This window comes from Solanum verrucosum, unplaced genomic scaffold (genome assembly GCF_900185275.1).
Source record: "Solanum verrucosum unplaced genomic scaffold, falcon-dt-bn FXZP01000170.1, whole genome shotgun sequence".
NCBI lineage: Eukaryota > Viridiplantae > Streptophyta > Magnoliopsida > Solanales > Solanaceae > Solanum > Solanum verrucosum.
The window spans coordinates 109,336-128,312 of record NW_026020395.1 but is presented as its reverse complement, the minus strand read 5'-3'; the positions used below and the strand labels follow the sequence as shown (position 1 = coordinate 128,312).

At 35.6% G+C, this 18,977-nt stretch overlaps 3 protein-coding genes across 3 annotated transcripts; 1 reads left to right on the top strand and 2 right to left on the bottom strand.

The window, feature by feature from the left end:
• Positions 1-2,386: 2,386 nt before the first annotated feature.
• On the top strand, positions 2,387-9,743 carry LOC125839281 (G-type lectin S-receptor-like serine/threonine-protein kinase SD2-5). Its single transcript, XM_049518258.1, has 2 exons — positions 2,387-2,975; positions 7,799-9,743. Exons 1-2 carry the CDS (start codon positions 2,416-2,418, stop codon positions 9,630-9,632), a joined length of 2,394 nt encoding a protein of 797 aa, XP_049374215.1. The 5' UTR covers positions 2,387-2,415; the 3' UTR covers positions 9,633-9,743.
• Positions 9,744-10,412: 669 nt separating this feature from the next.
• LOC125839345 (uncharacterized) lies at positions 10,413-11,340 on the bottom strand. The gene has a single exon (XM_049518336.1). It carries the CDS (start codon positions 11,206-11,208, stop codon positions 10,588-10,590), a length of 621 nt encoding a protein of 206 aa, XP_049374293.1. The 5' UTR covers positions 11,209-11,340; the 3' UTR covers positions 10,413-10,587.
• Positions 11,341-13,454: 2,114 nt separating this feature from the next.
• Positions 13,455-17,430, bottom strand: LOC125839196 (G-type lectin S-receptor-like serine/threonine-protein kinase SD2-5). Its single transcript, XM_049518169.1, has 3 exons — positions 17,252-17,430; positions 15,697-15,911; positions 13,455-15,655 (listed from the first exon to the last, which is right to left on the bottom strand). The coding sequence occupies exons 1-3, from the start codon at positions 17,428-17,430 to the stop codon at positions 13,455-13,457; spliced, it is 2,595 nt and encodes an 864-aa protein (XP_049374126.1).
• Between the last annotated feature and the right edge of the window lie 1,547 nt (positions 17,431-18,977).

The following is an 18,977-nucleotide window of genomic DNA, read 5'->3' as shown; positions in this document are numbered from 1 at the left end:
ATTAGTCCATTACTACCGGCCACCAATACCCCAATGTTAACCATTAGTCCATTACTACCGGCCACTTATACCCCAATGTTAACCATTAGTCCATTACTACCGGCCACCAATACCCCAATGTTAACCATTAGTCCATTACTACCGACCACCATCACCTTTAGCTACTACCCACAAGTAACACCATCAACTAACGTCATCTCCCATCGGCACCCATAACCACCACCACTGTTGGCTATCACCACCACCACCACAAAACCGTCATATAATTTTTAAAAATATTTTGTTGATATAGTAATTAGATTAATTGGTATTTTTATTTTTATTTCTGTATCTACTAATTTTTGAATAAATACAAGTTCTATACATTCAGATGTTGAGAAAACAAATAGTCTTAATTATTTGGTATCCAGATCTTAATATTTAGATTGAGACATCTAATTCTTAATAAAAACAAATGAGGCCTCCATTTTGATCAGACTGATTGCTAATATTTACGTAATTTTTCATTGAAGTATATGTGTGATGTAGTTAGTGAACATTTTTTATTTTCCCTGAACTATATCTATCTTTGCTTGTCTCACATGACATACCACAATAGCTGGTGGAGAAAATTGGATACAAATCCTAATTGCTTTGTTTCTTTTTATGTACTTACTCAACTATCTTCAATGCTTGTTATATGGATAGACTATGGATAGATGCTTATGAGTCGATGTAAGATAACTTGTAGTCTGCATTATGTGTAGATTTGACCCACAGCTGTTTGATGTGATATGATTGCTAGATGATTGCTGGCAATGCTGATGTTTTCAAGAGAGGATGAGTTGCCATATTTGAATTAATACCAAATAGAACGAAAGAGGCAGCATCGATTGATTGGTTTTCGGCTTGACCCTGCACTGGACAGAGCCTTTGATCACTTTGCTGGTGAAAGAAAGAAGCTTTTCATTCATCATTATTGTTGGTAAAAAAGATTGATCAGTTTCCATACATAAACCCCCAAGGGGCCTATTTTTGTTGGACAAATTTTTGACATTGTTCTTGTATCTCTATATGAAATTTTCATCCACATTTATTCAAGTGTTTTTCGAGGTCTATCTCCTCCTCGTTGTAATATGATCTTAGTACGAGTCGATTATAGATCTTTAGTTTACTTGTAAAACAGGTTTGCCATTGTATTTTAGATGAGTTTTTGCTTTTATTCAAGTAAGTTTGTCAACTGATCTCTTGTATCCTGTCAATGTTTCTTTATCATGAAATTAATAATATTATGAGATATTGAAGAAAACATCGTTCATTTAAGGACACGACACATCACATCTTTCTATTGATATTGACTTGATGAAGCTCTCTACTCTCAATCGTAAAACATATATTATTATGTAACATACATCACAGATACATTTAGAAAGCTGGTTGGAGTTGCTCATTTTCATTTGGAGTTTGCACAGTCAATGACACCAATGATTCAAACACTATTGACATAACATGTTCAATCTACTTGCGTTTGAAGCAAGGAACTAATCGTCATGTTTAAAATACACGTTTTGTAGAACTTATGCTACTCTCATAAGTAAAATCAGATCGAACGATCTACTATGAAAATACAATAGAAAAGAGACTTTAAACACGTTTTGTAGGACTTGTGCTACTCTCATAAGTAAAATCAGATCGAACGATCTACTATGAAAATACAATAGAAGAGAGACTAAGTAGAACATAGAATTCATGGTCAATGGTTTGAGCGAATAAATGGGTCAAATACCATTTTTATTGTAGGATTCTTTGACTTGTTAATTGCTTGTCCAAGTTACAGAATGTTGTATAGTAGGACAAGTAAACGGTGAATATTTTAATATACCAAAAGCCAAAATTTCAACTAGGCTCATTTTTAAAAGAGAAGGTTTAAATGTGCTATCGAACTTTGAGAAAAGAGTTATCTATGCTATCGGTTAAAAGTTCTGCTCATTTGTGTAGAAAAGGCTCACCGTTAGCCATTGTTTGTTAACTGAAAACAAATACTGGCATGGATGAGCCTTTTCTCAAATGGAAATGACATAAATGAGCCAAACTTTCAACGGATGACATAAATGAGCCTTTTCTGAAAGTTCAATGACATATTTGAACTTTTTCCCTTTTTAAAATAATAGTCAAAGATCATCATGTAGCAATATATTCTTTTTTACATGCCATTTATAGCATTGACAAAGACAACTTGAATTCTATACAACAAACTACCAGCTGGCTTGAGTTTTACTAGTCAATTTCAATGTTATCTAATTTGTGAAAACTAGGTGCTTGCTGCTGTCTTGATCATACTATATATAGATTCTGCATTTTGCACTAGAAAGTGCAATTCATCAAAGGCACTTTGCCTTGTGTTAAACTTTAAATCATCTATATTCAGTGTTCTTAATGGCTTTATGCAAGATTTTTCCTTTTGCCTTCATCCTCCTTTGTTGTTCTTGTTATCTGATATCGGGCCAACGTTTCGATTACCCCACTGCAAATCTTTCTACAACTTGGATCAACAGTGTTTCTGCACCCCATTCAGTGGATTTCACTGATGGCTCAAGAGTAAGGGCTATACTACTCAGAGGAACTTTTGGTCCAAAATATGCTTGTGGTTTCTACTGTAATGGCAATTGTGATACTTACCTCTTTGCCATTTTCATTGTGCAAACTAATAGCGCGTCCCAAATTACTTCTCCCGCAATTGGATTCCCACAAGTTGTTTGGTCTGCTAACCGGAACAATCCGGTTAAGATCAATTCAACTTTGCAGCTTACAGCACAAGGAGACTTGGTGCTCAGAAATGCTGATGGTACTTTGGCTTGGTCAACTAACACTGCTGGCAAATCTGTTGCTGGTTTAAGCTTGACCGATGAAGGGAATCTTGTTCTGTTTGATTCGAAGAATGCAACTGTTTGGCAATCGTTTGATCACCCGACAGATGCTTTAGTTCCAGGGCAGAAGTTAGTATCCGGGATGAAACTAACAGCAAGTGTTTCAACAACGAATTGGACTGAAGGAGGCTTGTTTTCCCTCTCTGCTATCGATAATGGTTTGGTTGCTTTCATAGAATCAAATCCTCCCCAAACATACTTTGACGCGACTATTGGTGGATTGGATCCTAGTGGAGGATCCAATTACGTTAAGTATTTGAATGGAAGCTTAACTTTCTTCACAAATTCGAGTGGTACAACCGAGTTGGTTCTGGTTTCTATTACTCCAGCATCCTCTGCTCAGTATATGAAACTCGAGTCCAATGGACACTTGAAAGTGTACGAGTGGAAAAATCGATGGGGAGAGGTGGATGATCTCTTGACAGGCTTTCGTGGTGTGTGCAATTACCCCACAGTCTGTGGAAGATATGGCATTTGCACAATGGGGCAATGTAGTTGTCCCATAAGCTCTAATTCAACCACCTATTTCAGACCGATAAACGTTAGGCTGCCTAATCTTGGTTGCTCTGAGGCCAAAAAGCTAACTTGTAACAACTTAAAGAAACACAGACTTTTGGAAGTTGAAGATGTGGACTATTTCACGTTTACTGCAGATATTAGTAACACAGATGTGAATACTTGTAAACGCGCATGTTTGAATAAATGTTCCTGTAAAGCTGCATTCTTTCGTAGTGGTTTAAATTCTTCCAGGGCCATAGGGGAGTGCTACTTACCAACTGAGATCTTTTCACTAATGAATAATGAGAAGGACAAGACAAGGTATGACTCTGTCGCGTTTATAAAAGTACAGGTTTAAGCTAAACCAGCTGCTGCTAAAGGGAAAAAATCGCGTTTTATGTACAAAAATGAATCTATGGGAGGACATGGATGGAAACTTAGCAAATTATGCGCGAGATCTTGAATAAGTTCATGCTAGACATGAACTATATGAAGGTATTATTACATAAATAAATGGTTTGATAAGCCAAATTAGTGTTAAGAGTTCTCTGTATTCCTTCATTTCTCTTCTTCTCTGTATTACACTTTCATTTCTGTTTGTTATCTGTAATTTCAATTCAATAGACTATAATAAAGACAATCTATTTTTTCAATCGTTTGGTGAGTTAAGTGTTGGTATAATATATAAACAAACACTCAAACATGACCTCAATTGACAAGTAAACAAGTGCACATCTAGACACCCTAACTTGGTCTCAACTGGCAACCAAATACTCCAATTTGTTCCCACTATGTCTCGTGGATACCTAATACTTACATGTCACATAGATTTTGGAGGTGTCTAGATGATCTCATTTTGTACGTTGGAGTGTTCAACTGACACAATGGAGACGAGTTAGGGTCATGTCTAGATGTGCATACTCAAGGTTGAAGTATTTATTTATCAGCTGAGGTCAAGTTTACGTGCGTATGCATTATGCCTCAAGTGGTTGTTGCATTGTCACAGTTCATGCCTTGTCTTTAGCTAAGATCCAGTGAAGCTGGCTATGGTAGTAACTCATAAGTTCAAAGAAAATGAAACTAAGATGCAAAATCAAGAAAACTCATAAGTTGCATTTCAGCTTATTTATGTCATGTTGAGTGGCGGAGCCAGATTTTGCATTAAGGGTGTGTTTGGTATGAAGGAAAATGTTTTCCAATTTTCTCATGTTTGGTTGGGCTAAATGTTTTGGAAAATGTTTTCCAAATTAACTCATTTTCCTCAAATTTAAGGAAAATGACTTCCCTTCTAAACTTAAGGAAAACATTTTCCAAAACTCTCTTCCCCCCTCTCCGGTCACCCCCCACCCCCAAAATAAAATTGAGTTTGTTTTAAAAAAATATTTTCAATTTCAAAATTTCATTTTTTCACCCCTACCCTTGACCCCCACCCACCCACCCCCACCCAAAAAAAATTTTAAGTTTGTTTTTCAAAAATATTTTCAACTTCAAAATTTCAATTTTTCACCCCTACCCTCGACCCCCACCCACCCACCCCCTACCAGCCCCCCCCACCCCCACCCCAAAAAATATTTTAAGTTTGTTTTTCAAAAATATTTTCAACTTCAAAAATTCAATTTTTCACCCCTACCCTCGACCCCCCCCCCCTTTCACCCACCCCCTACCACCCCCACCCCCCAAAAAAAATTTAAGTTTGTTTTTAAAAACTATTTTCAATTTCAAAAATTATTTTCTACTCTAGTAAAAATAAAAGATATTTCTCAAAAATATTTTTCATTCATAAATCAAACACTAAAAATCTTTTCCGAAAAATATTTTCTACTCACCAACCAAACATGAGAAAATAAGTCAAAAATCAACTTGTTTTCCTGGAAAACATTTTCCTTCATACCAAACACACCCTAAGAGTTTAAAATATGAAGGATGAACCCCCTGGGCCCTATCTAGCTCCGCCACGGGTCATGTTCTGTAGCTTAGGTTTTTTTTCTTATAATGCATATATAGTGGGGATATAGTAGTTGAAGTTTCCACCAAGCAAACAGTTCTCTGTATTGGTGTCTCCTCCTCTTGACATCATGTTGACTTTCTTATAATCGTCGTCAGTGGCGGAGCTAGGATTTTAAACAAGGGGTTCAAAATCTGAAGAAGTAAACACATGAACTAACCGAAGGGTGTTCGACATCATTTACTTCGGTTAGTTCGACATCATCTACTATATACATTGACAGTCTAGTCTAGCGTCCCGAGGGCCGGGGCCTTCGATGGGATAGTGACAGATACAGAAAAGGAAAGTTGGAAGGGTATTACAAACACAACATAAATTAGATTATAGATGTTCAAGTTATAAATCTAGCCAAATTTAGGAAGGATTTTATGTATTATCACAAATTAATATTGTTATGTAAATAATGTGGTCAAATGTGTTATTGTACTCTTTTAACCTGTCATTTGTACATATATCACTTTCACACGTTTAACTATTAATTAATATATGTGAAAGTAAAATAAATTAAAAAGAAACTACTTTGTGTATTCCCTTTCATGGTTAATATGCAGGAACTTTTAAGTTTAAGTTTTTTTTTTTTTTTAATGTATTTTCTCTTTGGTAATACATTAAGGTGGTTATTTCATTAGATTACACCTAAGATGAACTAAACTTATTACGGACGATAAGAGTTACTTCAATGGTAAATATTTCCCCCACAAATTCCAACTTGAAGACTGTGACTTTGAATTATCAAAAAAGTAAAAAGAAACTCCTAGCTATAAACGGGTAAAAAAAGAACAAAAACAAAAATAATAAAAAAGTAAAGACTTCTTTTGAAAATTATAAGTCGAAATGTTGACTATTTGGAAAATTGAAATATTTCTTCAAAGATTAATACATTTCCTCTCACACTTCAAAATTGGTTTCACATTCTATAATTTTATCCAATAAACCTCTGTCGGGTCAAAAAGTAGGGAATGAAAAAGGAACTTTACCTACTCATTTTGTTCATTTCTAATTGATCAGTTTCAAAAATCAAGGAATAATTTATCATTTTATACTTTTTTAATCCTTATTATTAAGGAGTAGTACTATTTTCATTCATTTTCCAACCGCTAGATTAGAATAAATATATATTCTTGAAGAGCATGTCAAGTCAAACATGAACATACTAAGAATCCAAACAAAAGGATTCAAAATATACTCTCTATGTTTTAAAAAAAAGACCTAATTTAATTTGACATATAATTTATAAAAAAAAATTAAAAAATTCAATCTTGTGGTCCTAAATTAAAGTAATGTCAAAAGTATCAAAATATCTTTTAATTTTGTGGCTTTAAACATATTACATGAATAACTTAAATTAATGTGTTGTTAAATAAGGAAATGAGTCATTCTTTTGAAAATAACCTAGAAAAAAAAGAAAGCAGATCATTCTTTTTTGAAATGGAGAGTATATATTATGCCAAAGCGATTCAGTATTTAAATTTTATGTATATGCAAAGGCTAATTATTTTACATATTTCTATCGTATAATATTTTAGTGAAAGAAGTTCTAGTGGGTGGACGACTTGGTAAGGTCAACGCGTTCATTTAGTCCACCATTTCTCCAAGTTGTAAGAAGTAGCTACTTGGTGCTTTCTTGACCATAATTATATTTTGCATCAAGGATAATAAAATATGCATTAATGGGTCAATAATAAGCAAATAACAGCTTATTGCAGAGCTCTTAATTAGACTCTTTCAAACAACCCAACATCTTAAATTTAAGTTCAATCATTTTTCATCTCAATGATGAACTAAAGGCCCTTTGCCTTTTTTGGAAAACCAAAAAAAAATTGGTCTTTATGGCTTTAAGCCAGTTTTTACCTTTCTTCTTCTTCATTCTTTCTTGTTCTTTTCATTTGATAACTAGCCAACCTTATGATTATCCATCTGCAAATCTTTCTACAACTTGGATCAACAGCATTTCTGCAGACCATTCAGTGAATTTCACTGATGGCTCAACAATAAGAGCCATACTACTCAGAGGAACTTTTGGTCCAAAATATGCTTGTGGTTTCTACTGTAATGGAAATTGTGATACTTACCTCTTTGCCATATTCATTGTGCAAACCAACAGTGCTTCCCGAATTACTTCTCCCGCGATTGGGTTCCCACAAGTTGTTTGGTCTGCTAACAGGAATAAACCTGTTAGGATCAATTCTACTTTGGAACTTACAGCAGAAGGAGATTTGGTGCTTAGAGATGCTGATGGTACTTTAGCTTGGTCAACTAACACTACTGGGAAGTCTATTGCTGGCTTAAACTTGACCGATGAGGGGAATCTTGTTCTGTTTGATTCGAAGAATGCAACTGTTTGGCAATCGTTTGGTCACCCAACTGATGCTTTGGTTCCAGGGCAGAGGTTAGTACCAGGGATGAAGCTAACAGCAAGTGTTTCAACAACAAATTGGACTGAGAGAGGTTTGTTTTCTCTCTCTGCTACCGATGATGGTTTTGTTGCTTTTGTAGAGTCAAATCCTCCCCAAACATACTTTTTAGGGGCTATTGCTGGATTGAATGCAACCTCAGCTCAATATATGAGATTGGAGTCCGATGGACACTTGAAAGTGTATGAGTGGCAAAGTAGGTGGACTGAGGTGGGTGATCTCCTGACAGGTTATAAGGGCGAGTGTTATTACCCCATGGCCTGTGGAAGATATGGCATTTGCTCAAGGGGGCAGTGTAGTTGTCCCAAATCGAGTTCTAATTCAACGACCTATTTCAGACAGATAGATGACAGGCAAGGTAATCTGGGTTGCTCTGAGGTCACAAGGCTCACATGTAATGCTTTAAACAACCACATATTTTTGGATCTTCAAGATTTGGACTACTTCACATTTACGGAAGATATTAGAAACACTGATATGAATACCTGTAAAGATGCATGTTTGAGGAACTGTTCCTGTAAAGCTGCTTTGTTTCGCAGTGGTTTAAACTCATCCACAGGAGACTGCTACCTACCATCTGAGATCTTTTCACTAGCGAATAATGAGAAGGACAAGACAATGTATGATTCCCATGCATTTATAAAAGTACAGGTTGAACCTGAAATAGCTGCTGCTAAAGAGAAAAGGCGTGTTAATGGTGCTATACTGGGCTCTGTCATAGGAATTTCCATCTTAGGGATCATAATTGGAATTGCAGTTTTCATATTCTGGAAGAAGAAGAGAAAGGCCAATGAAGACGAGGAGGATTATCTAGATCACGTACCAGGAATGCCGACTAGATTTTCTTACGATGATCTAAAGGTTGCAACGGAGAACTTCACCAAGAAGCTTGGTCAAGGAGGATTTGGGTCAGTTTTTGAAGGGTGCTTAGCAGATGGCACAAAAATTGCAGTGAAATGCCTTGATGGAATAGGACAAGTCAAAACGTCATTCTTAGCTGAGGTTGAAACTATTGGCAGCATACATCATGTAAACTTGGTGCAATTGATTGGCTTCTGCGCTGAGAAATCTCATAGGCTTTTAGTATACGAATGCATGAGCAACGGATCACTAGAAAAATGGATCTACCATGGGAAACAGGAGCAAACTCTAGATTGGAACTGCAGGAGGAAGATTATTCAAGACATAGCCAAAGGATTAGCCTACCTTCACGAAGAATGCAGGCAAAAGATTCTGCATTTGGATATTAAGCCCCCAAACATACTCCTGGATGAGAAGTACAATGCTAAACTCGCTGACTTTGGGCTTTCAAAGCTAATTGATCGGAATCAGAGCCAAGTTATGACTCAGATGAGAGGCACTCCTGGTTATTTGGCTCCTGAATGGCTTAGTGGAGTTATAACAGAGAAGGTAGATGTCTACAGCTTTGGCATTGTGCTCTTGGAAATTTTGAGTGGAAGAAGACATTTTGAAGCATCGGAGTCTGAAGACCAACAGGTAATGGTGAACTTATTCAGGAGAAAGGCAGAGGAAGGGCAGTTGGTGGATCTTATTGATAAGCACAGTGAAGATATGCAGTTTTACAAAGAAGAAGTAGTAAAGGCGATGCAGATTGCTGCCTGGTGTTTACAAAGTGATTACACGAAGAGGCCATCAATGTCGATGGTGGTCAAGGCCATGGAGGGTGTTATAGATGTTGACAAGGATCTAGACTACAGCTTTAGACCACAAACTGTTTCCGCAATACCATATATCAGTTTTGCAGATTCAACTCCTTTATTGCCTTCGATCCTATCAGGCCCAAGGTGAGGAGGAAGTTCCTTTGAATTTTTGTTAATTTCTTGTGTTTAAGCTATTGCAGCTTGCTCGCTGCTGTGTAAATTTCTTCTCCAATGTTCACAAAGTTATGATTGTTTTCTTCAATTTATTCATGCAAAGTTTGTCCTTTGAGAACTAATCAACTAATCAAAATGTGAATTTGATGAACAAGGACGGTTTAATTTATACCATACAGAACATTCCAAACCTAATACTTCAAAGGGATTAAAAACAACATTTTTGAAATTGCATGTTGTCTACGGTAATACTTACATGCACACCCGGTGTTTACTCCAAACCAAGAAATTCAGTTACAATTTAAAGTGAGAATACATATTATAAGTCACAGTTAAGTGATAAATGTGCGTAAACACCAGCTCATGGACATCTAGGGAAACACAAATCACTGATCATGCACATGACCAGAGAAAGCTAAAAGCATCCTCTTTTGTCCCTTTTGATAGATATAAGCTAAAAACAACAACAACAAGGTATTCCCATAAGTGAGGTCTAAGGGAGGTACGCAGACCTTAACCCTGCCTTGAGAAGGTAGAGAGACTGTTTCTGATAGAAACTCGCTCAAAACAGTTTCCGAATATGGAAGGGTAGTAATATGTACCTCCATACTAGATTTATAGATCATCAATAAGCAAAAGAGTATCTAAGATTCTGAAAGTAGAGAAAATCATGTCTAACTACATGAAGCTTTCAGCCATGGCTATACAAAGTAAAGGAAGCGAAAGAACATCATGTACACGTAAACTAAAGTCGAAGGAGGATGATGTTTTAATTCCATATAAACAACTATGAATAGTCACATATTGCTTTATGTATAACAAGCTATCATAATCAGAGTTGATAAATATATACACTACTATTTACATATGAATTGTGGAATGACATTGCAACTCCAACAGAATTTACTCAGTAAATTGAGCTTACTGATTCAGTAGACAGATGTAAGTCTAACTGGAACAACCTTCTCTCTAGCTGTATCACTGAATCCACCAGCCACAATTCTCACCACTTTCTTGAATGCAAAATGCAAGCAATTCGACAACGCAGCCCAACACATCAACTCATAGACAAAATCAAAAGCCGGATCCGAAAACGAGTTCGACGAAGATTCTTCCCAATTTGCCCATCCAAATCCATCAAAATTCCATCCCCTACCACCACCACCACCGCCCCAGCTACCACCACCACCAAACGGCCCGTCATAATTACCTCCGTCAAATAAGAATCCGTTTTCATCACCTTCATCAGCTCCACCGATCAACGACTTCCGTATAATCCGCCTTGTCTTACGAGCCAGTCTTCGAGGTGCGGCTTTGACCTTGTTGTACTTTACAGGCGGCGGCGCTAAGACATCGATCGGACAAATCACGGCGGAAATTTGACGAACTCCGGCGGTGGAAGGTGATTGCTGCTCCGATGAGGAATCGGAGAGTGAGAAAATGTTGTTTGATAAGAAATTGAGATTGCGATTCAGAAGAAACTTTGAAAAACCTAAGCCTTGAGTGGTGACCACCATCGTTAGCGTATCGGAGATCATAGAAATTTCCATTGATGATCGATCTATAAGAAGGTGAATTTCGAAAAAAAATCAATCAATTTTTAGAATGGGAAGTTAGATATTTTTTTGGGAAGAAGACAATTTATATGCTGCTGCTTTGGAATTTTCAAGCGGCAGAAGAGAGAAACGTGTGATTCTCTGCAATGCTTATTCTTGCAAATTTAAAAGTTTTTTTTTTCTTTTTCTTCCCTTTTATTTTTGGATAATATATATATGATTTTAAAATATAATATTAAGATTATTTGGTCAACGAAGGAAATAAAAGTATCCAAAGAATAATATGATTTTAAAATATAATATTAAGATTATTTGAAAGAAAATAAAAGTATCAAAAAGATTAATATATGCACTTAAATAAAATTAAAGAGGAGAAGCTCTTGAAATTCAAGACAAGAATGTGTAAGAGAACCTTTATTTATAATATTAAGAAATCAAATTAGAAGACTACAAAAAATTATTTTGAGTTTGGACAAATAAATTCTAACTAGACATGAATTAAATAAAGATTTAGTTTCAAATAGATACAATAAAATAATTAATTTATGAAAATATAGCCATGATTTATTTACATAAAAAAAATTGCCAAAATCAGAGGAAATATACTAAATATACATTATAGCTTGTCAAAAGTCATAGAAAGAGTATACCTAGTACTATTCAATATAATTAATTTATACATGAGCTATACACTAACTATATGCTATGATTAACTTGAAAAACTGAATATAGCTTGCTTATATATGAGCTATACACCGATTATACATTATGATACACTCAAAAAGCTCAATATAGATTAAGTATACATGAAATATACACTGAGTATTCATGAAGTATACATTGAGTATACATGAAGTATACACTGTCTATTCAATCTTGATCAACTCCAAATCACCTCTTAACAGTCCTAAAATTTAGATATGAAACCCTCTCAATATTTCAACTCTTTTGATATATAATTTGCCCAAAACAATTCATGTTCATGATACATCGTTTCAAGTCTTTTGATATATAATTCACTAAAAACAATTCAATGTTCTTGGTACATCGAAGACGAAGAAGAAACTGGCGAAAATGACGACTACAATGAAAACGAAGGTGGAGAAGAGATTGACTATTTTCTTGTTAATCAAATTGACCAAATGGTCATTGGATGTAATTACACTAAATACCATATCCTAAATAATCTAGGATTCTTACTCTTGTATTGTTATATTATATCATTGTAGTAGCAACTAGCCACCAATGTTCTATTTGTTAGGCATTTTATAGTAGTTAGATGTGATTTGCATTTAGTAGATGAATATACTTTGTATTAAATTACAGTAGTGTCAATTTGTGCGCTAACCTAGATCCCATAAAGGGTGCTTATCGATTAAGACAGCAGGACAGTGGTCACAAAAGTTGAAATCCTCTAAGCAATGTGTAACAAATCATCTGCCGAATCAAATAGCCCCAAAATGGATGACACTTAAATGCACGACCTATATCCGGCCGTCAAGGCAAGTGCCAGTACCCAATGAGTAGGAGGGCGCGCACCGTGAGAGCTGCAAAACCTTGGGTGTGAGCCTGGGCGGAATGGCCATCGGTGTAGATCTTGGTAGTAGTAACAAATATTCAAATGAAAACTTTGAAGGCCGAAAAGGGGAAAGGTTTCATGTCAACGGCAGTAATGCATATTAACTTCATCATTTGAGCCAAAAACTTACATTGTTGTGTCCACACAATTGTTTCATCCCAAATTTTAATTTATTGTCCATGTTAAGTTAAACAGGATTTATATCTGTAAAAGCTAAACCTCCTTTTATGCCAAGAACAAATTCTTTTGATGTTTAAAAATAGATAAGATTACAAAAGATGATCGTTAATGTTTGAGGCCGGTAGGTTCAAGATAGTCCCTTAAGTATGCACTCAACAGTTTTCGTCCTTTTAAGTTATGGTTCTTTGTGTTTACACGGTGACTACACGAAGAAGCCATCAATGTCAATGGTGGTCAAGGCTACGGAGAGTGTTTTGGATGTTGAAAAGAATCTAGTTTACAGTCAATGGTGGTCATGATATCAATTTGTATAAGTAACACGAATCTTAAACATCAAATGTAGAAGTTACTGAACATTACTTTTGTATAATTTATATGTAATCTCATACATCATAAAAAGTTGTGCTAGAATTGGAAAATTTTCAATTATCTCACCAGCATTGAATTGGTTCAATCAAATTTAAAAGCTTAAGCTTATCGTTTACCTTGGTCCCGATAAAATTGAAGGAAATTTTGAACTGAAAGTGGCTTCCCTCTGTTTGTTGCCTGCCTCAACCTTTGCTACATTTTTGAAATTATAATCCAAGTTTGTTTCAACAGTCACCAAACCTTCCAGTACCTTAACCACCAATGACATGGAAGGCCTCTTGGCAAAATCGCCTTGTAGGCACCATGCAGCGATGCTCATCATCTCTGTGATTTCTTCTCGGTGGACCTGCATATCCTCGTTGTTGTTGTCAACCATATCCATGAGTTGGTCTTGTTCTGCTTTTCTCCTAAATACACTTAGCAAATGGACATCTTCTTCATCAGCTTGGGACCAATCCAAATTCTTTCGCCCACAGAGAATTTCCAAGAGTACAATTCCAAAAGCATACACATCAACTTTCTCAGTGATTACTGAGCTCAACCATTCAGGTGCTAAATACCCCGGTGTTCCTCTCATTCTAGTCACAACTTTGCTTACGTCTTTCTCAATTAGTTTCGACAATCCAAAATCAGATATCTTAGCATTGAAATATTGATCTAGAAGGATGTTTTGTGGTTTGATGTCCAAATGAATTATCTTATGGCTGCAATCCTCATGTAGATAAGCTAACCCTTTCGCAATATCTGATATAATCCTTTTCCTTGTGTGCCATTTAAGTCCATTCTCTTCATTTTCAGGAGAAATCCACCTATCCAAAGATCCATTTACCATGTACTCATAGATCAGAAAACTCTCGCTCTTTTCGCCACAAAATCCTATGAGTTTTACCAGATTGACATGATGAATACTACCGAGTATCTTTACTTCTGTTAAGAATGAATCCTTTACTTGACCTACACCATCCAGATGTTTCACAGCTATTTTGGTTCCATCACTGAGTGTTCCTTCATATACGGAGCCAAATCCTCCTTCCCCGAGCTTTCTGTTGAAATCTTCTGTAATTATTTTCAAGTCATTGTAAGAGAATCGAGTTAGAATTCCTGGTAAGAGTGGTTCTAGATCCATAAAATCACCAGCCTTCCTTGACTCATATCTCCTCCTTTTCACAATAATAAAACAAATAGTGATACTTAAAATTATCCCAAAGAAAGCTGCGAGAGTATATCCTGTTATCACTTTGAAAGGCTTGGATTTCTTTCCAGGTGAAATGTTTGGTGAATGATTGATCTGCTCATTTGACGAATTATGTACCTTAAGAAAGACGGTCATGTTGTTGTATACTCTTTCCTCTTTGTCTATGAGTGAAAAGACTTCATTCAGGAATAAGCAGTTTTTCATTTGAGTCCGAGCCCAAACAATAGCTTTGCAAGAACAATTACTCAGACAGGCCCTTTTGCAATCGTCTAACTTTTTTGCCTCAGACCATAAGCTCGAACTTAGTTGATAGACATTAAAGTCAACTGCAAAATATGTGGTGTACTTGAGCTCTACGAGTCTATGATACTGCGAAGAGTCACAAGAAATGGATGTTAACTCCGTACATCCAAGATGCGGTCTCCTATCGTTAAATGGCGTGAAGAAGTTTCCTTCAACTGGACAGCTACATTGCCCATCATTTGAACAAATGCTGTATCTTCCACACACCATTGGGTACCCACAGTTCCCAAAATCCGGCGTTAAAATGTCAGATACCTCTGTCCATTGAAAAAAGTTACCCTGTTGGTATACGCGTAAATGTCCATCAGCCCCAAGCTTGATGAACTGTGGTGCTGGTCTAGGAGGGTGTTTTAAAGCAGTAAAGGTTTGACCATCAAAACTGAAATAACGGTTATCCGAATAAGGTGAAGAGTAGTAAAACTGAGGTGGATCAGTGTCTATGTAAGTAGCCCAGCTTCCATTTCGAATAGTAAGAGTAAACAAACCTTCACTCCAATTGGATGCTGAAACACTTGCTATGAGTTTCTGTCCTGAAACCAAATTCTGCCCCGGGAGCAAACAATCCGTAGGATGATCAAAAGATTGCCAAATTGCGCTATTGGCTTTGTCAAAGAGCACGAGATTCCCCGTTTCTGTCAAGTTTAAGCCTGAAACAGATTTTCCAGTAGTATTACTGGACCAAACAAGAGTGCCATCAGAATCTGTCAGAACCAAGTTTCCATCTTGGCCTAGTTGCAACGTTGCATTGACGTTCACAGGACGGTTCCTGTTAGCAGACCATACTAATTGTGGTTCATATATATATAATCGATATTCTCACCGGTGGAGCTGTGTTGGAATATTACTAATAGGATACCAAGAACACACTCCGTGGCACTGTAATTGCAGTAGAAGCCACAAATGTGGTACCTAGGGCCAGTGGTTCCACTCAGAAGGATGGGTGTCGCTGCATAGAAGTTCGCAGTGGAATTAGCAATAAAAACCGGCCTGTTGATCCAGGATGTGGAAATTCCAGAAGTAGAATTCAAAAGACTGGCATTTAACTTCCACCAATGTTGAGAAAAAGCAAACCTGGATGAATAAATGTGGAGATAAATGATGAGAAAGATAGGAAAATAGAGTCTCGAGACAACAATCATCGCGCCCAATACTTAGTTCAATTGACAAAGATTGAGGGAGGATTTAAGTCTCGTATTTAAGTGGAAAAAGGTAGAGGGATGAGTCCGTTATCTCAAGTTTCTAAACCTAGGTGATCTCAATCGATTTCTCGATCATAAAGAAAAAAAAATCATAAACGAATTCCAAAAGTGACATTTCTATATATTTAGCTTCACAAATGAGTTGCCTTTTGAGTGGGTTTCCCTTTTCAATCACAAAAATTCTTCCTAATGCTATCATTTTGCACTAAAGAACAATTCCCAAATTTCAACTCAATAATTGTTCAACCCCACAATCAAAACTAGGGCCAATCTTCTTCTGTACATATTATTTTAATTGTATTTTGCTCCATGATTCAGTTTCTTTTAGCTTGGGTCTTTTTTTTCAATCCGTAAAAGGCTATGTTGCTCGGACTCTTTCAAAACGTTGCTGCATCCATGTTGAATTCTTCAAAAATGCATTATTTGAAGTATCCGACATGCACCCATCAATATTTTTGCAGAGTCCAAGCGTAACATTAGCTAAAAAGGCATGACATTTAATTTCCACCATGTGCTAGTGTCCTTTTCCAAACTTCTGTTGACTTTTAACACTGTTTTAGCAGCTGACTTTGACTATAATAAATGACTTCATATTTTATTTACTGAAGTTGGAAAACGAATCACGTTAATAAATTCAGTTTATAAAGTAAAGTGTGAATATGATTATTAATTTCAATTTTCCAGAGTGTTGACAAACCATTTAAGTTTTCATTAGTTTGTATCTGATTTTTCATATACTATGTTCATATGGGGAGCACAAGAAATAAATATATCAGTTGTTTAATGTTTTTTTTTTTCGTGTGTTGAATATATTTTTTATTTTTTATGATGGGGTGTGCCAAGCTTGGGCTGTAGTACAAAGCCTAGGCGACGCATGAAGTAGGGTGGCAAAATCAAGCTCAATTCGATCCAATCCATTTAGGTTTGAATTTGTTATTGACCAGCTCATTTGTTAGCTCAACGCCTCAACCTATCTCAACTCAACCCATTTCAAGCCTTTAAAAATTGGGTTGATATGTAACCCAAATTCATTTTTGAGAAATCTTGTCAAAATCTTATTAGTTTTTTTAAAAAAATTATTTTATGTGTTATATATAGTTATAATAAAGAAAAATAATAATTTTATTAGGTACTAAAAGCTTATAAAATAACAAATAAAACTATTAAAACTTAATAAAATTGGGCGAGTTGGGTTATGACTCGTTACCTAACCCATTTTGATCCAATCCATTTTGGCCCAAACAAATTTGGGTTGGGTCTTGACCCATTTTGACCCGCCCAAATGTAACCCAACCCGCCCAATTGCCACCCCTAGCCTGAAGGCCGTTAACCATACTAATGCATGTGTTGAATATCTTTGCATTACTAATACCTAAAGATCCATGGTCCATTTGGGTGGGTCATGACACAATCCAATTTTTAGCCCGTTTGAGCCCAAGCCAAATTTAGGCGGGTCATGACCCAACTTTATTTCTATTTCAACTCATTTTAATATGTCCAATTTCAACCCGACCTGCCCATTTGACACTCTTAGCTACATTTGATCTTAGCCAAAAGACCGAGAAAGATATTGTGTCGAGGATGTTGCATTCACGGAAATGGGAGAAAATAGAATTCCCTTCCGTTGAATGGTTTTTTTTTTTTGGGATGAAAACAAATTAATTTCCTCAATTTTGGCACTCACTCGCAAGGCAAGGAAGGGGTAAGAATGCATACACACCATCCTCTTCAGATTTTACTTGTGAAATTAAACTAGGTATGTCGTTGTTATTTTGACAATCGCCTCCTCGTTTAGGACAAGTAATTCATGATGGGCTCATTAGCAAAATTCCATGTGAATTATTGTTCGTTGTGTACAATAAGAAGAAAGAAAACTATAACTAAATTCTAACTATACCTAGTCAATAATTTGACTTCTTCAATTTGTTATTACTCCCTCAATTTAAAAAATAAATGGTGTTTTACATGATAAAAAAAGTTATTAATGATTTTCTTCAAATTTTACCCTTACAAATAAAGGGAGTTTCACATAACAAAAAAACGATTAAAAAGCTATGCCTTTTCAAGATACTTTCTCTATTCTTAATTACTTGTCTACTTTTAAATTGGCACTTATTAAAAAAATAATGATTGACATAGTGAGTTTACCATTTTACCCCTATTAATCATGAAGTAGATGAATTAAAAATTTAAGCTTTTCAAGAGTTCTACCTTTTCCGAAATTAATTAATTGAGAGTATAATAGGTAAATTTTTTTGTCATTTCTTGATTTGTCAAAATGAACAAATAAAAAGGGACAAGTAAAAAAGGAAACTTGGACAAATAATTAGGGATAGATGGAGTATTTATTACTCCCATTGCTTTTTATATGTCACATTTTTAGATTTCACTTGCATTAAGAAACTAAGTAAGTTTACAATTTTACCCTTATTTAATGTTTTTTTGAGGTCAGCTATTCAATAAATGATAAATAAATCCATGTTTCATTTTTAATTTATTTGTTGAGATTTCCTTTTCAAAATCAGATTTTATAGAGTAATGCAATGGTGAGAGTAATTAATCAATGTATAAAGTAATTACAATGAACATCAATTACTTATAATTTTCATAGGTTGATCAAATATCTATTTTCAAGACTAATTAACTATCAAGGGTATAATAGGAAAAATGTTATATTTTATGCATTAATTTTATGAAATGAAAAATATTATGAACCAATTATTTATAGGAAGGACGACATATTAAAAAGGGAGGAGAGAGTAGCACATTTTGCTTTTGTCTTCTAGGACTGAGTGGTTTTCTTCAGAAGTGTGCCCACACCACTTATTTTGAAGTAGAGGGACTATCTTCCAAACTTTTATTTTCTTCACTTTTTTCAGCAGCTGACTATTGACTAGAGATGGAAAATGGAGCGGGTGAGCAGCAGTGGCTCAATGAA

Excerpts from the sequence above, each read along its gene's own strand:
- LOC125839281 (XM_049518258.1), top strand. The coding sequence starts at position 2,416 with ATGGCTTTATGCAAGATTTTTCCTTTTGCCTTCATCCTCCTTTGTTGT. Across the intron at positions 2,976-7,798 it reads GCTTTAGTTCCAGGGCAGAA|GTTAGTACCAGGGATGAAGC; the intron begins GTTAGTATCCGG and ends TCCAGGGCAGAG.
- LOC125839345 (XM_049518336.1), bottom strand. The coding sequence starts at position 11,208 with ATGGAAATTTCTATGATCTCCGATACGCTAACGATGGTGGTCACCACT.
- LOC125839196 (XM_049518169.1), bottom strand. The coding sequence starts at position 17,430 with ATGGACCATGGATCTTTAGGTATTAGTAATGCAAAGATATTCAACACA. Across the intron at positions 15,912-17,251 it reads AATGGATTGGATCAAAATGG|GTTTGCTTTTTCTCAACATT; the intron begins GTTAGGTAACGA and ends TTATTCATCCAG. Across the intron at positions 15,656-15,696 it reads TGCCACGGAGTGTGTTCTTG|AATATCGATTATATATATAT; the intron begins GTATCCTATTAG and ends TCCACCGGTGAG.